Consider the following 17,740-nt stretch of genomic DNA (forward strand, 5'->3'; position numbering starts at 1 on the left):
CATTAAGGTGAAAACAGCTGATAAGTTGAATGAACTTTGAGGATTGTGGGTTTTGAAAGGATCAAAGTAACATTAAGAAGATGGAGTAGGATCCTGGGTTTTGCTTTCACATTTCAGACATAAGGCTATTACGAGTGGTCATGTGACTCTAAGTCATGTGCTGGGTCATGAGCAAGCCTCACACGGGTACTTATGGTACTTATTCTGTTTCTGAGTAGGTCCAGCCTTATTCACAAATAGTCTCCATAAATGACCGGGATCTCACTTTCTAACCCACCCTTTTCTCTTTCTCATTTCCTTGAGCCCTGTTTTCCTCCTTTGCCTCCTCTAAGGTCCAACTCACATAACAATTTCCAGAAGTGATAAGCCCTTGAAGCAACCAATTCCTTCAGTGCCTACAGGCCTTGGGCACTGTTGGGGTGACCCTTTGGCCCAGCTCAGAAAGAAGCTCCTGTATGACTCAGCCTAGTCCAAACCAGCCCCATGAGGGCAGTTCATGCTTGTTAATATCAGCTTGAAGGACCCTCTGCAATGAAGCTAGTGTCCATTCAGGCACCTGATGGTCTTCTGCAGAGACCCTCCTGCCTACATTGAACTGATTTGGAAATAAGTTGCCCAGGGGAATGAACAATGATGTCAAGACACCAAAATATGAAGCTACTGGAAACAAATAAAGAGAATAAGGGATCTACATTCTCTAAGTCCAAGTACTAATTTACAGACTGAATTCCTCTCACAATTTTGATAACCCCCAAAATAATAAATTGTGCGTGTATATATACACATAAGGCTCGGACATGACTTCATACATTTTTTTCTTCATTATTTGTTTTGTTTCATTTTGGTTTGTTGTTTTCACAACTCAAATGCCTTGTGAAAAAAAGATTAACTATTTCAGCTTACCTGTGATAGATCGGGTGGTAGCACTTTCATAAAGAGGAACTCCTTCTCCTGCATTGTTAAAAGCTTTTAGGGAGATGACATAATGGGAACTTGACTCTGGAGGAAAACAGAGGAAAAAAAATGTACGTGTGGGTTTATTTAATGTGCTGAAATACTCAGGATAAACATTTTCCTGAAATCAAATCAAATATAGTCAATTAAGCAAAGAGTTGAAAAATGAGTGAGCTTGATTCTGGGAAGAAGGCAGCAGTGGTGGAAATATAGTTTTTGATCTTCCTGAATCTCCAGGTAAATAGAGACAGAAAGACTAGATGGAGAAACAAAGGCCTTCAGACTTCTATGACAAAATGAGGTGATGGGGTCTATATGTTCACATCCTAAAACACCAGTGGATGTGGACAAACCCCCAAGGCCCTTAGAACCCACACGTTATTAGTATCTGTGGGAGAGAAATTGGAGGGAAACATCAATCCTGAAAACAGAGTAATTCTAAAATAACTACCAGGTAATGCTATTAACAGAAAGTGCAATAGACCAGTTTGAGAATAGTAAATATAAACCCTTGAAACTACCTACAAACTCTCCTTTCTGGGACAGGGTTCACCTTGAGGACAAACTATTCAAAATATATTTAAAATTTATGAGTAGGTCAAACAACAGACATGAGAGGAAGAGAAAGTCCAGATCAAAGTAGGAGAGAGGAATAGTTTTGAAAACTTGGAAAGCAAACTGCCACAATTTTTAGTGTGTACCAGGGTTTGGCCAACTTTTCTGTAAGAGACCAAGACAGTCCATACAGCTTTGCAGTCCACCTAGTCTCTGCCACATATTCATCTATGTTTGCTTACAACTCTTCAAAAGTACAAAAAGCATTGTTAGTTCAGTGATGCCCAAACAAAAATAGGACCTGGACCAGATTTGACCCACAGGCTACAGTTCCCTGAGCCCTGAGCCCTGGTGTAAGAAAAACAAGAGGACAGGGAGCTCTGTGTATTTAGAAAAGCTATTTGAATTTCTGAGCATGCAGGGAAACAAATCTCATAAAAGCAAGCACAAAAAAAATCTGTTGAGGTTAATTTCTTACAAAATAAAATGAGGACACTATCATACCTACAGACAAGTACACAAAAAGAGGATCAAAAGTACACAAGAAAAACACATCAAACCTGTGATTTGCTATCCCAAAGTGAGCTAAGTAATGTTAAGAAAATAAAATCCCAGAGATGCAAGAGTAACATAAATCAGAAGGATTACAATTCATAAACGAGGTGGCAGATTTCAGAAAGAATTATATTTAAGTAAAGAAGTAATTTTAGAAAGAAAGTATAACAAGGTGAATAAATAAAGCAATAAGGAGAAAACAAAAGCAAGAGTACATTAAGAAAGAATAAAGGAAAACGCAGGAAACAGTGATACAGATTGCAACACACACACACATTTGAGAAGAAGAATTTACACTGGGCTGACAGTGGCCCTTGAGGGAAAAAAACAAAGAAAGGGAAAAGAACAAATGCACAGAAAAAAATGCAATGCAAGAAATTTTTGCTGACTTAAAAAAATCTTTCAGGCAGGTGGACAAAAAGAATACAGGATTTATAAGGGGGAAATTAGATTATTATCAGATTTTTTTGACAGCATCATTTTGTGCCAGAAGAAACTGAAGTGATTTGAGACACTCAAGGTAAGAAAATGTGATCCAAGGGTTTCACAGTCAACAAGAGTTAACTTCAAATATAAAGGGCTGTTATAACAGTTTGATAACACCCAAACTCTTACCAACTTGCAAGGAATCAGGAAATATTGTTCCCCTGATCCTGAGAACCACTGGAAAATGAGCCTTAGATATTTAAAGTGACCTGAGAGCTACTGATCTAATAGCTAACTGAAGAACAATAAATTTAATGAACTAAGACTAATTGAGGGTTAAAAGGAGAAATTTTATTTTGTAACACTACATGTTCTGATACTGTCCCCATATTAGACAAAATTAAGGGAGAATGGGGATAATATATATAGAAACATCTTAATAACTATTATTGATGGTGAAACTATTATTAATGTTACTCTGATACCAATGCAATATGAGATGGAGCAAACGAGGAATCACGAGAAAGTCTAATTCTGTTGTACCCTACGTCCTTCAGATTGGGATCCCTGGTGTGAACAAGGACACACCACTGTAAAGGACAAACCCATGTAAAAGAGAAGAGATGAAGTATTGTGTTCCTAAAATCCAATTGAAAAAAATCAGTTTAAATGCAAAAGGTATTTTATCTTTAATTCTGTCCACTGAAAACATCTAGAAACACTGACTTAGTGACACAGGTATCTTTTCACCCAAACTGAGATTCTGAAAAAAATATATTTTGCACTGCAAGGAACAAAGGCTTCTTGGAGAACTGGTTGATTCCTAGTCTAAGGCAGAAAACATAGCAATTGAGCCTGAAGCATCCTGAGATCCCAAGTAGAAAGGAAACCATCAAAGAATAACAGGATTGTGTCAAACGGATTTGGAAGTCAAGTTGGAAGAGCTTCCACAGAACCAAAGAGGAGGACAAACAGCTCAATAAATATAAATGTTGCAATGAAATTAAACTATGAATGTCTGAATTCATAGATACGTTAAAGAATAATAAGAGTTGGTCATTTCTGAATTGGACAGGGGAGCAAACTAATATCTTCAAGTCCGGGTAATGAGCCACATGTTTAGCATGTCCTTCTTAAACAAACTCTACCAGTGTGCAACCAAACAGTATATGAAGGGTGTATCCTATTGTAACAGTATTCCAACTAATAAGGAACATGCAAATATCGCTAGTTTTCAGCCCCAATGAACAAACTACACATTAAGAATTCATGATTGCTAAGATAAAACAGAGACTCTAGACATTATATACCTAATGAAATAGGGCATCCCAGGTGGTGCTAGTGGTAAAGAACCCACTTGCCAATGCAGGAGACGTAAGAGATGGTAGTTCGATCCCTGGGTTGGGAAGATTCCCTGGAGGAGGGGATGGCAACCCGCTCCAGTATGTCTGCCTGGAGAATCCCGTGGACAGAGGAGCCTGGTGGGCTACAGTCCACAAGGCTGCAAAGCATTGGACATGACTGAGGCGACTTAGCATGCGCGCCACAATGAAATAAATAGTACACTGCCCTCTAGTCTGGCTGAAGGGATCAAACCTACTTGGTCTGATCAAGCTTCTGGATCCAATTGCCAATTTGCAGAAAATACAGCCAAGAAACAGGGTGAACTCTAACTTAATTCATGAAATGATACATTGGTTGCATGTGGTTTTCTGTGTCTGTGTTTGGTTTTACAACAGCTTTTAAAATGAATGAATTTATCTCTGACAGTGTTCTTTGAAAACTGATTAGATGGATTTTTCTTCATGAAATTTTTATGTGACCTAAATATTCGCCTTAAAGACATGACATTCCAAATGACAATGACACAAGAACCACAATGCAACAAGATGAATAAAATAAAATTACATTTAATGCAGCCAAAGGGCTTCCAGTCAGTGACTGCTTCACCTCAAGAGGAGATATTTATTTTTTTTAGACTTATGTTATCAATCTGGTTTACCAAAAAAGAGTGATCGGTCAACAAGTGTTAAATGCTGTTGGAGATAAAAGAATGTTTGGAAAGGATGGACCTCTCTTGCCAGGTTACAATCATAATTCTGGGCAGAGAACACAATGAAAAAGTACATAAAATTAAGCAGAAAAGTATGTCATACAATGTATGAATGCTACATGAGTTTAGCGGCCTAAAAACTTGGTGAGGGATTAGCTCATTAAGGAATTATCAGACTTGGAACTAGTACTGAAGGGCACGGGTAGGATCTAGAGATAGAAGGATGGTCATGGGTCACGGCCTTGAAAAACTCAGTGGCCAAAGAACTGGAGAAGGTCAGTGTTCATTCCACTCCCAAAGGGCGGTGCCAAAGAATGTACAAATTATCATACAATTTTTCTCATTTCGCATGCTAATAAGATTATGCTCAAAATCCTTCAAGCTAGGTTTCAACAATATGTGAACTGAGAACTTCCAGATGTATAGGCTGAGTTTAGAAAAGGCAGAGGAACAAGAGATCAAATTGGCAACTCCTGCTGGATCGCAGATAAAAGCAAGGAAATTCCCCAAAAATGTGCTTCATTGATTACTAGAGAGCCTTTGTGAGGATCACAACAAACTGTGAAAAATTCTTCAAGAAATGGGAATACCAGACCACCTTAGAAACCTGTATGCAGGTCAAGAAGCAACAGTTAGAACCTTACATGGAACAACAGACTGATTCAAAACTGGGAAAGGAGTACGACAAGGCTGTACTCTCACCCTGTTTATTTAACTTATATACAGAGTACATCATGTGAAATTTTGGGCTGGATGAATCACAAGTTGGAATCAAAATTTCCTGGAGAAATATCAACAGCCCCAGATATGCAGTTTATACCACCCTAATGGCAGAAAGCGAAGAGGAATTAAAGAGCCTCTTGAAGACAGTGAAAGAGGAGAATGAAAAAGCTGGCTTAAAACTCAGCATTCAAAAAACTGTTATCATGCATCTGGTCCCATCATTTCATGGCAAATAGATGGGGGAAAAGTGGAAGCAGACAGATTTTTCTTTTCTTGGGCTCCAAAATCACTACGGATGGTGACTGCAGCCATGAAATTAAAAGATGCTTTCTTCTTGGAAGAAAAGCTATGATAAACCTAGACAGCATATTATAAAGCAAAGACATCACTTGCCAATAAACATCTGTGCAGCCAAAGCTTTTGTTTTTCCAGCAGTCATGTATGGATGTGCGAGTTGAACCATAAAGAAGGCTGAGGGCTGAAGAATTGATGCCTTCAAATTGTGGTGCTGGAGAAGACTCCTGAGAGTTCCCTGGATGGCAAGGAGATCAATCCAGTCAATTTGAAAGGGAATCAACCCTGAATACTCCCTGGAAGGACTGATGCTGTAGCTCCAATACTTTGGCCACCTGATGCAACAAGCTGACTCACTGGACAAGACCCTGATGCTAGGAAAGATGGAAGACAAAAGGAGAAGAGGGTGGCAGAGAATGAAATGGTTAGATTGTATCACCAACTCAATAGACATGAATCTGAGCAAATTCTGAGAGATGGTGAAGGATAGGGAAACTTGGCATGCTACAGTCCAAGGAGTGGCGAAGAGTTAGACATGACCTGGTGACTGAACAACAACAAAAGAATAAAATATCTCAGAGAAAAGATGGGTCAGATTGAAAATACAGTGAGGAAGATCATCAAAGCACTTTTCTATTAGGAAAAATATACTTTATAGTTACTGGATTTCAAACATATATAAACTACAATGTAAACATTTATATTAGATTCAAACCACATCTAATTACTTCTTTTGGGTGAAATTGCATTTCATTTACCAATATACATATACTATATATTTGTGTTTGTCTGTATATTTCTTTCAGGCTTTCCTGGTGGCTTAAGAGGGAAAGAATCTGCCTGCAATGCAGGAGAAGCGGGTTCACTGCTTGGGTTGGGGAGATCCCCTGGAGGAGGCAATGACAACACACTCCAGTACTCCTGCCTGAAAAATTTCATGGACAGAGGAGCCTGACCAGGGGCAGTTCATGGGGCTGCCAAGAGCCAGGCACAACTGAGCAACTAAACAATAATGCGCATTTCTTTACCAAGAGAGTGAGAGAGATATCAGGAATGCCAAACTTGCATGATTACAAGTTAGAGTTTTATTTTTGATTTTGTCTTTGTTTTCAAACCCGAGAGAGGAAGGAAGCGAGAGTATGGTGGAAATATTTGGCTATAGTGTCAAAGACAATATGGCCTAGAGGATCCCAGACAGGAATCCATTTAAGTATTAATAATTCATCAAAGGAGAGGGGCTAGGTTCAGGGTGTTGTTAGCCTATGGAGAGCAAGCTCAGAGTTGTCAAAATTTCTGGAAACCCAGAGTTTTATGGGAAATCCACAAATTTTCAAATGTTGGCAAATGATTTAAATAAAGAAAACTTGTGCTGGCAAAACAAAATTATATATCTCTGAACTGAATCCAGGTCCGTGGCCCCTTGTCTATAACCTTAGAGTCCTATATATACAACTACATTCAAATATGTATGTGTTCAGGGAAGCATAGGTAATAAGGTGTGGTTCTGTCCCTTCTGATGTGTGTGTCAGAAGCTTTCTCTCTTTTGTACTTTAATAAAACTTTATTACACAAAAGCTCTGAGAGATCAAGCCTCGTCACTGGCCCCAGATTGACTTCTCCTCCAGAGGTCAAGAATCCTGGCATCTTTTGTGGTTCAGCAGCAAACTTTCATCTTGGGGGCTCATCCGGGATTCTTCAGGACAAGGTAAGGATGCTTGGAGCTCTAGTTCTTTGTTCTAGTGAACATGCTTTCTGCTGTACGTTACTAACTCTACAGTGTGCTTGTGTGAATGAATGACACACCCTGAGTGAAGCAAGTGAGAAGCCCGGCTCTGCGGCGACCTCATACAGCTTATGGCAGAAACCCTGTTGGGGGTTTATACCAACCTGCCAATGGACTTCCCTGGTGGCTCAGATGGTAAAGCATCTGCCTACAATGCAGGAGACCCGGGTTCAATCCCTGGATTGGGAAGATCTCCTGGAGTGGCAACCCACTCCAGTACTCTTGCCTGGAAAATCCCATGGACAGAGGACAGCCTGGTAGGCTACAGTCCATGGGGTTGCAGTCCATAGAGTCAGTCCATGGGGTCTACAGTCCATAGAGTTAGACACGATCGAGCGACTTCACTTTCACTTTCCTTAGTCAAGATGTCAACAGCAATCAAGGTCTACAACAACCAAGTAGAAACGATAAGATGTGATAAGGAGGATAAGCATGAAATAATAAAGCAGGTGTCCGTTATGCAAGGCTATTGGATACACGGGTTTTCCCTGGACCCCTCTAATTTAGACTGGAATTCAAAGTGAAGAATTTGAATTCCTGAGCTCTGAATTTCCCACTCAGGGTTAATGCTGAAGTGTCTGGGCGGTCAGCCTCATCCATGTTACACTGAATTCACACCTTCCTCTCTCTGTCCTTACCTCCCAGCTGCCCAATTTATACCTCTTCAGGGCACGTATTCCGCAAAAGTCTCTGGAGCATTGCTGCACGATTGGCTTTCAGTTTTGGAAATAGGCATTCCTTCTTTCTTTTTTACAGATGGCTAACAAACACATGAAAAGATGCTCAACATCACTCATTATCAGAGAAATGCAAATCAAAACCACTATGAGGTACCATTTCACACCAGTCAGAATGGCTGCAATCCAAAAGTCTACAAGTAATAAATGCTGGAGAGGGTGTGGAGAAAAGGGAACCCTCTTACACTGTTGGTGGGAATGCAAACTAGTACAGCCACTATGGAGAACAGTGTGGAGATTCCTTAAAAAACTGGAAATAGACATGCCTTATGATCCAGCAATCCCACTGTTGGGCATACACACTGAGAAAACCAGAAGGGAAAGAGACACGAGTACCCCAATGTTCATTGCAGCACTGTTTATAATAGCCAGGACATGGAAGCAACCTAGATGTCCATCAGCAGATGAATGGATAAGAAAGCTGTGGTACATATACACAATGGAGTATTATTCAGCCATTAAAAAGAATACATTTGAATCAGTTCTAATGAGGTGGATGAAACTGGAGCCTATTATACAGAGTGAAGTAAGCCAGAAAGAAAAACACCAATACAGTATATTAACGCATATATATGGAATTTAGAAAGATGGTAACAATAACCCTGTGTACGAGACAGCAAAAGAGACACTGATGTATAGAACAGTCTTATGGACTCTGTGGGAGAGGGAGAGGGTGGGAAGATTTGGGAGAATGGCATTGAAACATGTAAAATATCATGTATGAAATGAGTTGCCAGTCCAGGTTCGATGCACGATATTGGATGCTTGGGGCTGGTGCACTGGGACGACCCAGAGGGATGGAATGGGGAGGGAGGAGGGAGGAGGGTTCAGGATGGGGAACACATGTAAACCTGTGGCGGATTCATTTTGATATTTGGCAAATCTAATACAGTTATGTAAAGTTTAAAAATAAAATAAAATTTAAAAAAAAAAAAAAAAAAAAAAAAAAAAAAAAAAAAAGAATAAAAGTACCATAAGTGATTCATTCTCATTTCACTGCCTCAAATTTTGGTTTCAATTTGAATTACAAGAGCATGTGTACCTCATCTAGCTGCTGTCTGGCTCCTGAGCAGTGTTCATCATTTCTTTATCTCCCCCACAGTAAAGGTGAGCTCACTGTCATTTCAATTCTGACTCTTGCTAATATTGATAGCCACGAAGTCTATAGTAAATCTCTGAGCAATGGCAGCTCCTTCCACACCATGTCCATCACCCATGGTAGAGGGTACGCTCACAAAGACTATGGAGTTTTATCATTTGCCAGCTGTTGGATTAATGAGCTACATTGAGTGCTAAATTCCACAAATCCTAACCACGGTGTGTACACCTTGAGGGTGATGAAGCTTTAGTTCATTTCAGTTCAGGTGCTCAGTCGTATCCGACTCTTTGTGACCCTATGGACTGCAGCATGGCAGGCCTCCCTGTCCATCACCAACTCCCAGAGTTCACTCAAATTCATATCCATTGAGTCGGTGATGCCATCTAACCATCTCATCCTCTGTTGTCCCCTTCTCCTCCCACCTTCAATCTTCCCAGCATCAGGGTCTTTTCCAATGAGTCAATTCTTCTCATCCGGTGGCCAAAGTATTGGAGTTTGAGCTTCAGCATCAGTCCTTTCAATGAATGTCTGGGACTGATTTCCTTTAGGATTGGACTGGTTGGATCTCCTTGCAGTCCAAGGGACTCTCAAGAGTCTTCTCCAACACCACAGTTCAAAAGCATTAATTCTTCAGCGCTCAGCTTTCTTTATAGTCCAACTCTCACATCCAGACATGACTGCTGGAAAAACCATAGCTTTGACTAGACGGACCTTTGTTGGCAAAGTAATGTCTTTAAGTGACCAAGCTTAAATTTAAATAAAAAGTGGCAATGGCTTATTCTCAGGAAAGGTAAAGAGATGTTCAGCAGAGTTGCTACTGATAAAGGAATATTGCTGGACCTAAGGGTCTTTAAAGATGTTTAAATCTAGTATGTTGCTGTTTTTAGTTGGTAATTTGAACATCAGTTAAGTTTGCTGACATTTCTAAGGTAACACAGAGCTACCCAGCACATACAAGACCTAAGACAGCTTCATCTCCCCCTTTTCAAGAAGCCTCTCCTTATGCTCTGCACGCTGTCCATGCTAACATCTTTTGGGCCCCTCTGGCTTCTGTATAGTGCTTTTGTCAAACTGCATCTGGATCTCCCGAGGAAGCAGTAGGATCTTTTCAGGTTGAGTTATTAGTTGCTTCCCTAGTAGCTCAGACAGCTACCCACCCACAAGGCAGGAGACCTGGGTTTGATGCCTGGGTCAGGAAGATCCCCTGGAGAAGGAAATGGCAATCCACCCCAGTATTCCTGCCTGGAGAATCCCATGGACAGAGGAGCCTTGCAACCCTAGAGTCCACGGGGTAGCAAAGAGTCAGACACAACTGAGCAACCAACACTTTCACTTTCAGTTATTAGTGGCTTTTAACTCTTTTTACATTGTGATGGAAGCATTTCATTTAAGTGCGTATTGAGGGGGAAAGATGCTGTGAGATGTGGAATGAGGGAGAAGGAGGGTTTGTGTTTCCGCCCCTTACAAAAGAATGTCATTTGTGAGTGTACCACTAGAGGGCAATGTGGAGCTATTTTTCTGCACATGCTCAGAGCTCAACTTTAAAAACAAGTAATCACAAAAGAATTGCCTAGAATTGCTCCCTCTTTAGACACATCAAATGAATTAAACACATTTAATATTATCATAATGAATTCCAAATGAATTAATCATTAATTATGGTCAGACCCCATTGTTCGGGAATACATTTAATGACAATTATGAGAGTAAATTTATTTTTTGGATTTGCTAAAACGTTACAGATATTTAGGCTTGAAAACATGTCAATTCCCTCTGAAAAATGATGTACAGCAGTATTCTCTCATTTTAATTTACTCTGACTGAATTGTACTGAGATAACTTGAATTTTGGTGGATGTCCATGGGGATTATTTTTAATTATGGATATTCTGGGTGTTCATTGGAAGGACTGATGCTGAGGCTGAAACTCCAGTACTTTGGCCACCTCATGCGAAGAGTTGACTCATTGGAAAAGACTGATGCTGGGAGGGATTGGGGGCAGGAGGAGAAGGGGACGACAGAGGATGAGATGGCTGGATGGCATCACCGACTAAGATGCACATGAGTCTGGGTGAACTCCGGGAGTTGGTGATGGACAGGGAGGCCTGGCGTGCTGCAATTCATAGGGTTGCAAAGAGTCGGACACAACTGAGCGACTGAACTGAACTGAACTGATTCTGAGTGATTCCACAGATTTCAAATTATTAATCAGATTTATATCATCGTTTGGCCAACATTTCCTATAGAATGCATCACATTGGGATAAAGAAAGATAAAAATGCATTTAATAATTCTGAGCATCCAACACAGATGGCTTCTGGCCAGTATCTTATTTGTGGCCCGCAAAGAAGGAAATAAACATACATTTATTCATTACAGGGGTTGGACAATGAATGGGCAACAGGAAGATTTTTTGGGTCTTCTTGCCCAGAGACTAGGTAGGTGAGAGAGCCGTTGTTCTGAGAGTTTTTGTTGAGGCTTGCCTGAAGGTGGTGAAGTGCATGCATCTCTCGGGGCTGAGAGAATCAAATGACTTGCAGACAGCTCCTAGGGGGCTGGACCAAGATGCTGTGCTTAGTAACAAAGGCCAGTAAGAAGAACATCATTATTTTTAATTAATATTTGGTGTGAATTAAATGCCACCGGCATGTGCTAGATTGACAGCGCACAGACCTTTATTCATTAGATTATGTACTTCGCTCAGTGGCCCCATCAGCGCCAAGTGCTTGTCGGGGCCCAATCTCCATGTCCCTACATCTTTTGCCCTCTGTGAGCACTGCCAACAAGTCAATTAGAGAAAATTAGAGTGGTAACTGTCTGCCTAGCGCAGACGCCGGCTCATGCAGAGAACCAGGGCGACCCGAGGCAGAGTAGAGGCTACCGGATCCCTGTCGGAGGGTAGATGTGACTGGACACCTCTGACCCGCCTGGACCTGAACTGTTTAATTAAGGGTAATGGGTGGACAGCAAACACAGCCGATTGCACTGATCTCTTAAAAGGGCGAGCAACTCATATTCAAGAAAGATGCAATTTATATAGTACATTCAATATTCAATTCTACCCCATCATACACACCTGTTTGCAAATTTAATTAACAGCTAATCTAACTAGCATCCTTTGAAGGTTTTCTTCCTTACTTCCTTCCTCCTTTACTCTTTCTTTCTCTTTTCCAAGAGCACTATCCAGAGAATGGTCAGATTACAACATCACTGGATCATTAACCAGTCTTACCGGTACCAAACTGCACATTCTGAAACCTACCAGTTCATGAAAAATGAACCCAAAGCGACTATGTGACAAAACATCTTACTTACATATTTGTTATTCTTCGTCTATTCATTTGTTCCTTTGCTCGTCAATTATCATTTAACATCTTGTGTGTGTAAGGACAAGGTTATACGTTTTCTAGGGTATGTAAGGGTTGAAACAAACAAGTCATTTTTCGCCTATCTTTTAGTGGAGAAGCTATGTTAGAAATTAAAAAAAAAAAATCAGAGCAGAAGTGTTCTGGAGTCAGCAAGGCTGTGTGGAGAAGACGGCAGTTTTGCTGACTCTTCCGATGAAGAAAGGTTGAGCAGATAGAGTGACAGAAGCAAATACAAGTGAACCAGGCAAGGTGGTTGTAGAATCATGAGTGTTAGAATGAAATACCAAAAGTTTCCTCTCCTTCTCCTTTTTCTCCCTCTGCCCCATCCTCCTCCCAGCAGTAGTATTAGCTGGATGTCTATTAGGCATTAGACATTCATTCACTATAGTTAAGTCCCCTACATACGAACCTCTAAGCTGCGAATTTCAAAGGTGCGGAGGTACATTCGCGTGTCCAGTCACGTAACTTAGTTCGTGAGTCGAGCATACATTGTGACGTGTGTGCATCGTCTACAAGTGGCTGTGCTTTTGTGGCCTTTACTGTGCAACTCCTGCACAGACGACAGCAGTACAGTATCTTTATTTCAAGCCCAGCAAGAAGTGCCGAGCAATGATAATGGAAACGAAAGTGCAAATAATTGAGGGAGCGGAGCGAGGTGAAGAGCTGGAGCTAGAACTGCAAGAGGACTTCACGCTGTGCGTCGCAAGCCGCTTCCTAATGAAGGCCTGATGGAACCGCAGGCCCAGAGAAAGGACAGAGAGAGACAAGAGGGAGAAACAAGCAACTGGAGAGAGTCATGATGCAGGAACGGGCAAGGGGATCTTCTTAACTCGAGGAGGCACTGTTAAATTTTGAGGCACAGGACCTGAGCGTTGAACAATGCTTGGTGCATGAAGGGTGCAACAGCTGTTCAGAATGCAATCCAGGGCTACCATGTCATTTATGATGAGGGAAAAAAAAAAATAGAGCTACTACATCGCTGGATCAGTTTTTCAAGAGGGTAGACAGAACTGAATCCAGCAAGGAAGCTATGCCATCATGTCAGGAGTGAGTGAGATCGCAGCTCACCCTCCATCTCCTATCTCTGAGACCCTTCAGCTCTACTGCTTCCCGCCCCCTCCCCCCGTCCTGTCAGTGACTCTTCTTGCCTGTTCACGCGATGCCAGCTCCTGCGTGCCAGCTGCTGTACCGCACCCCTGTACACGCACGTACTGCACTGTAAGATTGAAATGTGTTATTTTTTGTGTGTGTATTATTTGTGTGAAAAGTATCATAAACCTATAGCCAGTCGTGTTAGCTGGGTATCTAGGCCAACTGTGTTGGACTTATGCACAAACAAGACTTTAACAACACGCTCTTGGAATGCAATCCCTTTGTGTGCAGGGGACTTCCTTTACCTCCTATCCTTAATGTAATCCTTCCCTCAATCCAGTGTCTGGCATACAGGAGGTACCCAGCAAATATCCGTTGAGTGGATAAACAATTGCCCCTTTTTGTAGGTAAGCAGGAGAATTTTTTGGAGAAGGCAATGGCACCCCACTCCAGTACTCCTGCCTGGAAAATTCCATGGACAGAGGAGCCTGGTGGGCTGCAGTCCATGGGGTTGCTACGAGTTGGGCATGACTGAGAGACTTCACTTTCACTTTTCACTTTCCTGCATTGGGGAAAGAAATGGCAATCCACTCCAGTGTTATTGCCTGGAGAATTCCAGGGATGGAGGAGCCTGGTGGGCTTCCGTCTATGGGGTCGCACAGAGTCGGACACGACTGAAGCAACTTAGCAGCAGCAGCAGCAGCAGCAGGAAAATTTTTAACTCCAAAGCTTAGCCCTTTATTCTTGTCTTTTACTGAATAAAGAGATGGTGAGTGGAATAACATTTTGAATGAGTTTTAAGTTGTGCTTTTAGAAATATTAATTCCCCAGAAATAGGTAGTCCAGGGAAAGCTGCTTAGAGCAGGTCTACTTCAGAGGCTACTGTAACTGTCCAGGGAAAGATCACAGAGGCGTGGTCTCAGGTGGGAGAGAGGATGAAGAGTGAAAGGTGGCATGTGGGGGACACAGTGTGGAGGGACATTTGGAGGGACAATGAGGAAGGGTGAAACCGAGAGGGACACCCAGGTTCTGAGGCTGAGAGTCAGAAGAAATTATTGCTGGGATGAGAAAATTGAGAAGGGAGAGAAAAATCCCTGCCTCTGCCATGTTTCGTGGCATGACATGACATGCCATGCCAGGACAGGGAGGGGCACCACAGATAAAACACACGGGCTCCGCTGGGCTCGGGTCATGGTGTAAGGATTGTGTATAAATAACCTGTAGTATGGAGGATTCTTTCTTTAAGCCTCTGGGAAGCAGAGCATTCCTTCAGATAGTCTTCTGAATAATCGTTTTCCTCTTTGTCTGCTACTGAAGTAACTGGCTCTCTTGGGGTTATTTAGGTTCAGACTGGAGATAGTGACGTGAAAGTCACTCAGTCGTGTCCGACTCTTTGCGACCCCGTGGTCTATACACAGTCCGTGGAATTCTGCAGGCCAGAATACTGGAGTGGGTAGCCTTTCCCTTCTCCAGGGGATCTTCCCAGCCCAGGGATCGAACCTGGGTCTCTCACACTGCAGGTGGATTCTTTACCAGCAAAGCCACCAGCGAAGCCCAGATGGGAGATAGTCTGCCTAGAATTGCTGGCTGTCTCTTGGTTGAGTGCTTCCGAAGGTGTGTGGTATTTTCCATCACGTTTAAGAAAAGCAGACTCTCATGTGTACTATGCTTTTACTTTAAAAAATAACTTTTCATCAGTTTTCTCAACAGTGTTACAGTGAAGCTAGGGCAGGGATGGTCACGCCTGTCTTAGTCATGTAGAGACTGAGATCCAGTTGCCATCATCTCAGCCAGAGAAGACCCAGGAAGACCTGACTTCCACGTGCCCAGACATGCTTCTCCACAGCAGCAGGATGGGAAGGTCTGGGGTTTGCTCTGGACTGTTCTGCAGAGCAGGCTTCAGTTGCCAGTTAGAGCAAAAATAAACATCCGTCACCTCTTTGGTGGGTGAGGTGTGCTTTGGCAGCCAGCCCTCAGAGTCGGAGAAACAATTAAATGTTCAGATTATAAAGTGCCACAAGCAGCTTACAAATGGGGCACTGAATGAAATGACGTCTCAGCAAAGCTTCACACCAGCAAATTACCAGAGACTGTGCAACCAGACACAGAGGTTTCCCTCTTTTCATTCACATTTCTCAGGGAAATAATGAGTGAGATAAAAGACCAAGGTGAAAATATTGTATGACCATGTTAAGGACTCAATTAGTGAGAAACACAAATACCATTTGCTTAGTTAATTCAAGCAAACATCATTACTTTGGCTTAAAATAATTCAGACTGACCTCCTAGCATAACGGAGAAACAGAAGAATAAAATAATAAAATAAAATGTACTTCGGTTAGGCATTGGAAGAGGAAGCATATCTTTCCTTTTTATAAATATTTTCTATCTTTTCTTCACTTACACATCTTGTCTCCTTCTTCTATACTTCTGGGTTCTTCTCTTCCTAACTCTCCTGACTATCTTTTCTGGGCTTTCGAGAGAGGGGATGAAAACTAGAAAGTAGAAGAGAAATATAAATAGAACAAAGAGAAAGAATAATAAGCACATGAATACAGAGGTGCTGAGGAAAGAGGCCAGATTCCAGTGTAAGAAGGAGAGTTTCTGCTTATGAGCACTCGTGGTAACAGATATCAACGTGGCCATGCTTCATCACACTTATCTCACCCTACAGGTGGGTACCATGATGGTTCCCACACCAAGGACGAGAGAATTCAGCCTTAGCAATGGTCACAGAGCTCACGAATTAGCAGCAGTCAGATTCAAAGCCGGATCTGCCCTACTTCTGAGCCTACCCACCTTCTGGTCACGGTGGGATCAAGACTAAGTAAGACAACGGGTGCAAAAGGCCCTAAATCGTTTATACTCTTGTTTGAAGCAGAAAAGTAGAAAGAATGACACAAGACAGAAATGATTTCAGGACTTTACCGTGCCTCAAGTTAAGCAAAGCCCAAGTGGAATGTTTTAGCTTTCAGTGTCTGAGATGTGTGTTTGTGTGTGTCTGTGTGTGTGTGTGTGTCTAGCCTGCTCAATCTGTCAGCTTCTATATTCACTCAATTTCCTGCCTTCATCTGGGTAATGTGTCTTGTTATTTGATTGCTGACCTTTAATTAATCAGGATGCCAAACAGATGATACTCAAACATTTAAGTGACATACAGCCTGCACACACATATGTGTGTATTTATTTATAATTATGGTGGTTATTTCTGTATATGTATTTTTGCTTCTACTTTCTTCATTATCTTCAGATTAAGTTCCATTTACAGCAACCCACAAAGTATTGTAAAACAGTGTTATATTGCAAATGATGTAAATGTTCCATAACTACTCTATACAGTCTGGTAGCCACTAGCCACATGTGACTCTTGGCCACTTAAAATGTAAGTAGCATGACTAGTGACTATCTTTTTTTTTCATTTTATTTAACTTTAATTAGTTCAAGTTTAGAGAGCTGCTTGTGGCTAGTGGCTTCCGTGGTGGGCAGCACACCTATACAGAAGCTCCGTTTACCTTTCTGTCCCATGGGGTTGCCATAGTAACTAAGGTCTTGTGGACAGTGCCAAGGGAAAATGCAGCAGGTTCAATGTGAGGGTCCTTGCTGCTATTTTCCTCTTTAAATGTGGAGTGACTCACTACATATACATACTATACTTTCCTAGTCTGGGCTAAAGTTTAATAGATTATATGCATATTGCATACATATATCATATATATAATATATAGCACACACATGCCACATATACACACATATATGCACACATATATCATATATGGGGCTTCCCTTATAGCTCAGTGGGTAAATACATGGGAATATCATATATACACATATATGCAAACATATATGTCACATATGCATCATATATATTGCAAGCATATATACATAAATATGTGTATAAATACATATACATATATCACACCTGAAGGTAAAAAACAAAGCATTTGCCATGTATCTGTATATATATATATTGTGTGTGTGTGTGTGTGTGTGTGTGTATAAAGATACACACACACATGCATATATCTTAACTGAGTCTGTCTTCATGGCAATAAGGTTGCAACTGATGAAACTTTGGAGCATTCAACTTTTAAATTCTGTGCTT

The 17,740-nt window shown here is 41.4% G+C and overlaps 1 protein-coding gene across 10 annotated transcripts in view; it reads right to left on the reverse strand.

The window, feature by feature from the left end:
* Window positions 1–17,740, reverse strand: part of DCC (DCC netrin 1 receptor) — a 1,367,203-nt gene that overhangs the window by 169,070 nt on the left and 1,180,393 nt on the right. For all 10 annotated transcript variants that reach the window (XM_044934810.2, XM_044934809.2, XM_044934814.2 and 7 more), the window contains one exon: window positions 904–999. In XM_044934810.2, the coding sequence (XP_044790745.1) occupies window positions 904–999 (96 nt within the window). The remainder of the gene's footprint in view (window positions 1–903; window positions 1,000–17,740) is intronic.

This window comes from Bubalus bubalis, chromosome 22 (assembly GCF_019923935.1).
Source record: "Bubalus bubalis isolate 160015118507 breed Murrah chromosome 22, NDDB_SH_1, whole genome shotgun sequence".
Classification (NCBI taxonomy): domain Eukaryota; kingdom Metazoa; phylum Chordata; class Mammalia; order Artiodactyla; family Bovidae; genus Bubalus; species Bubalus bubalis.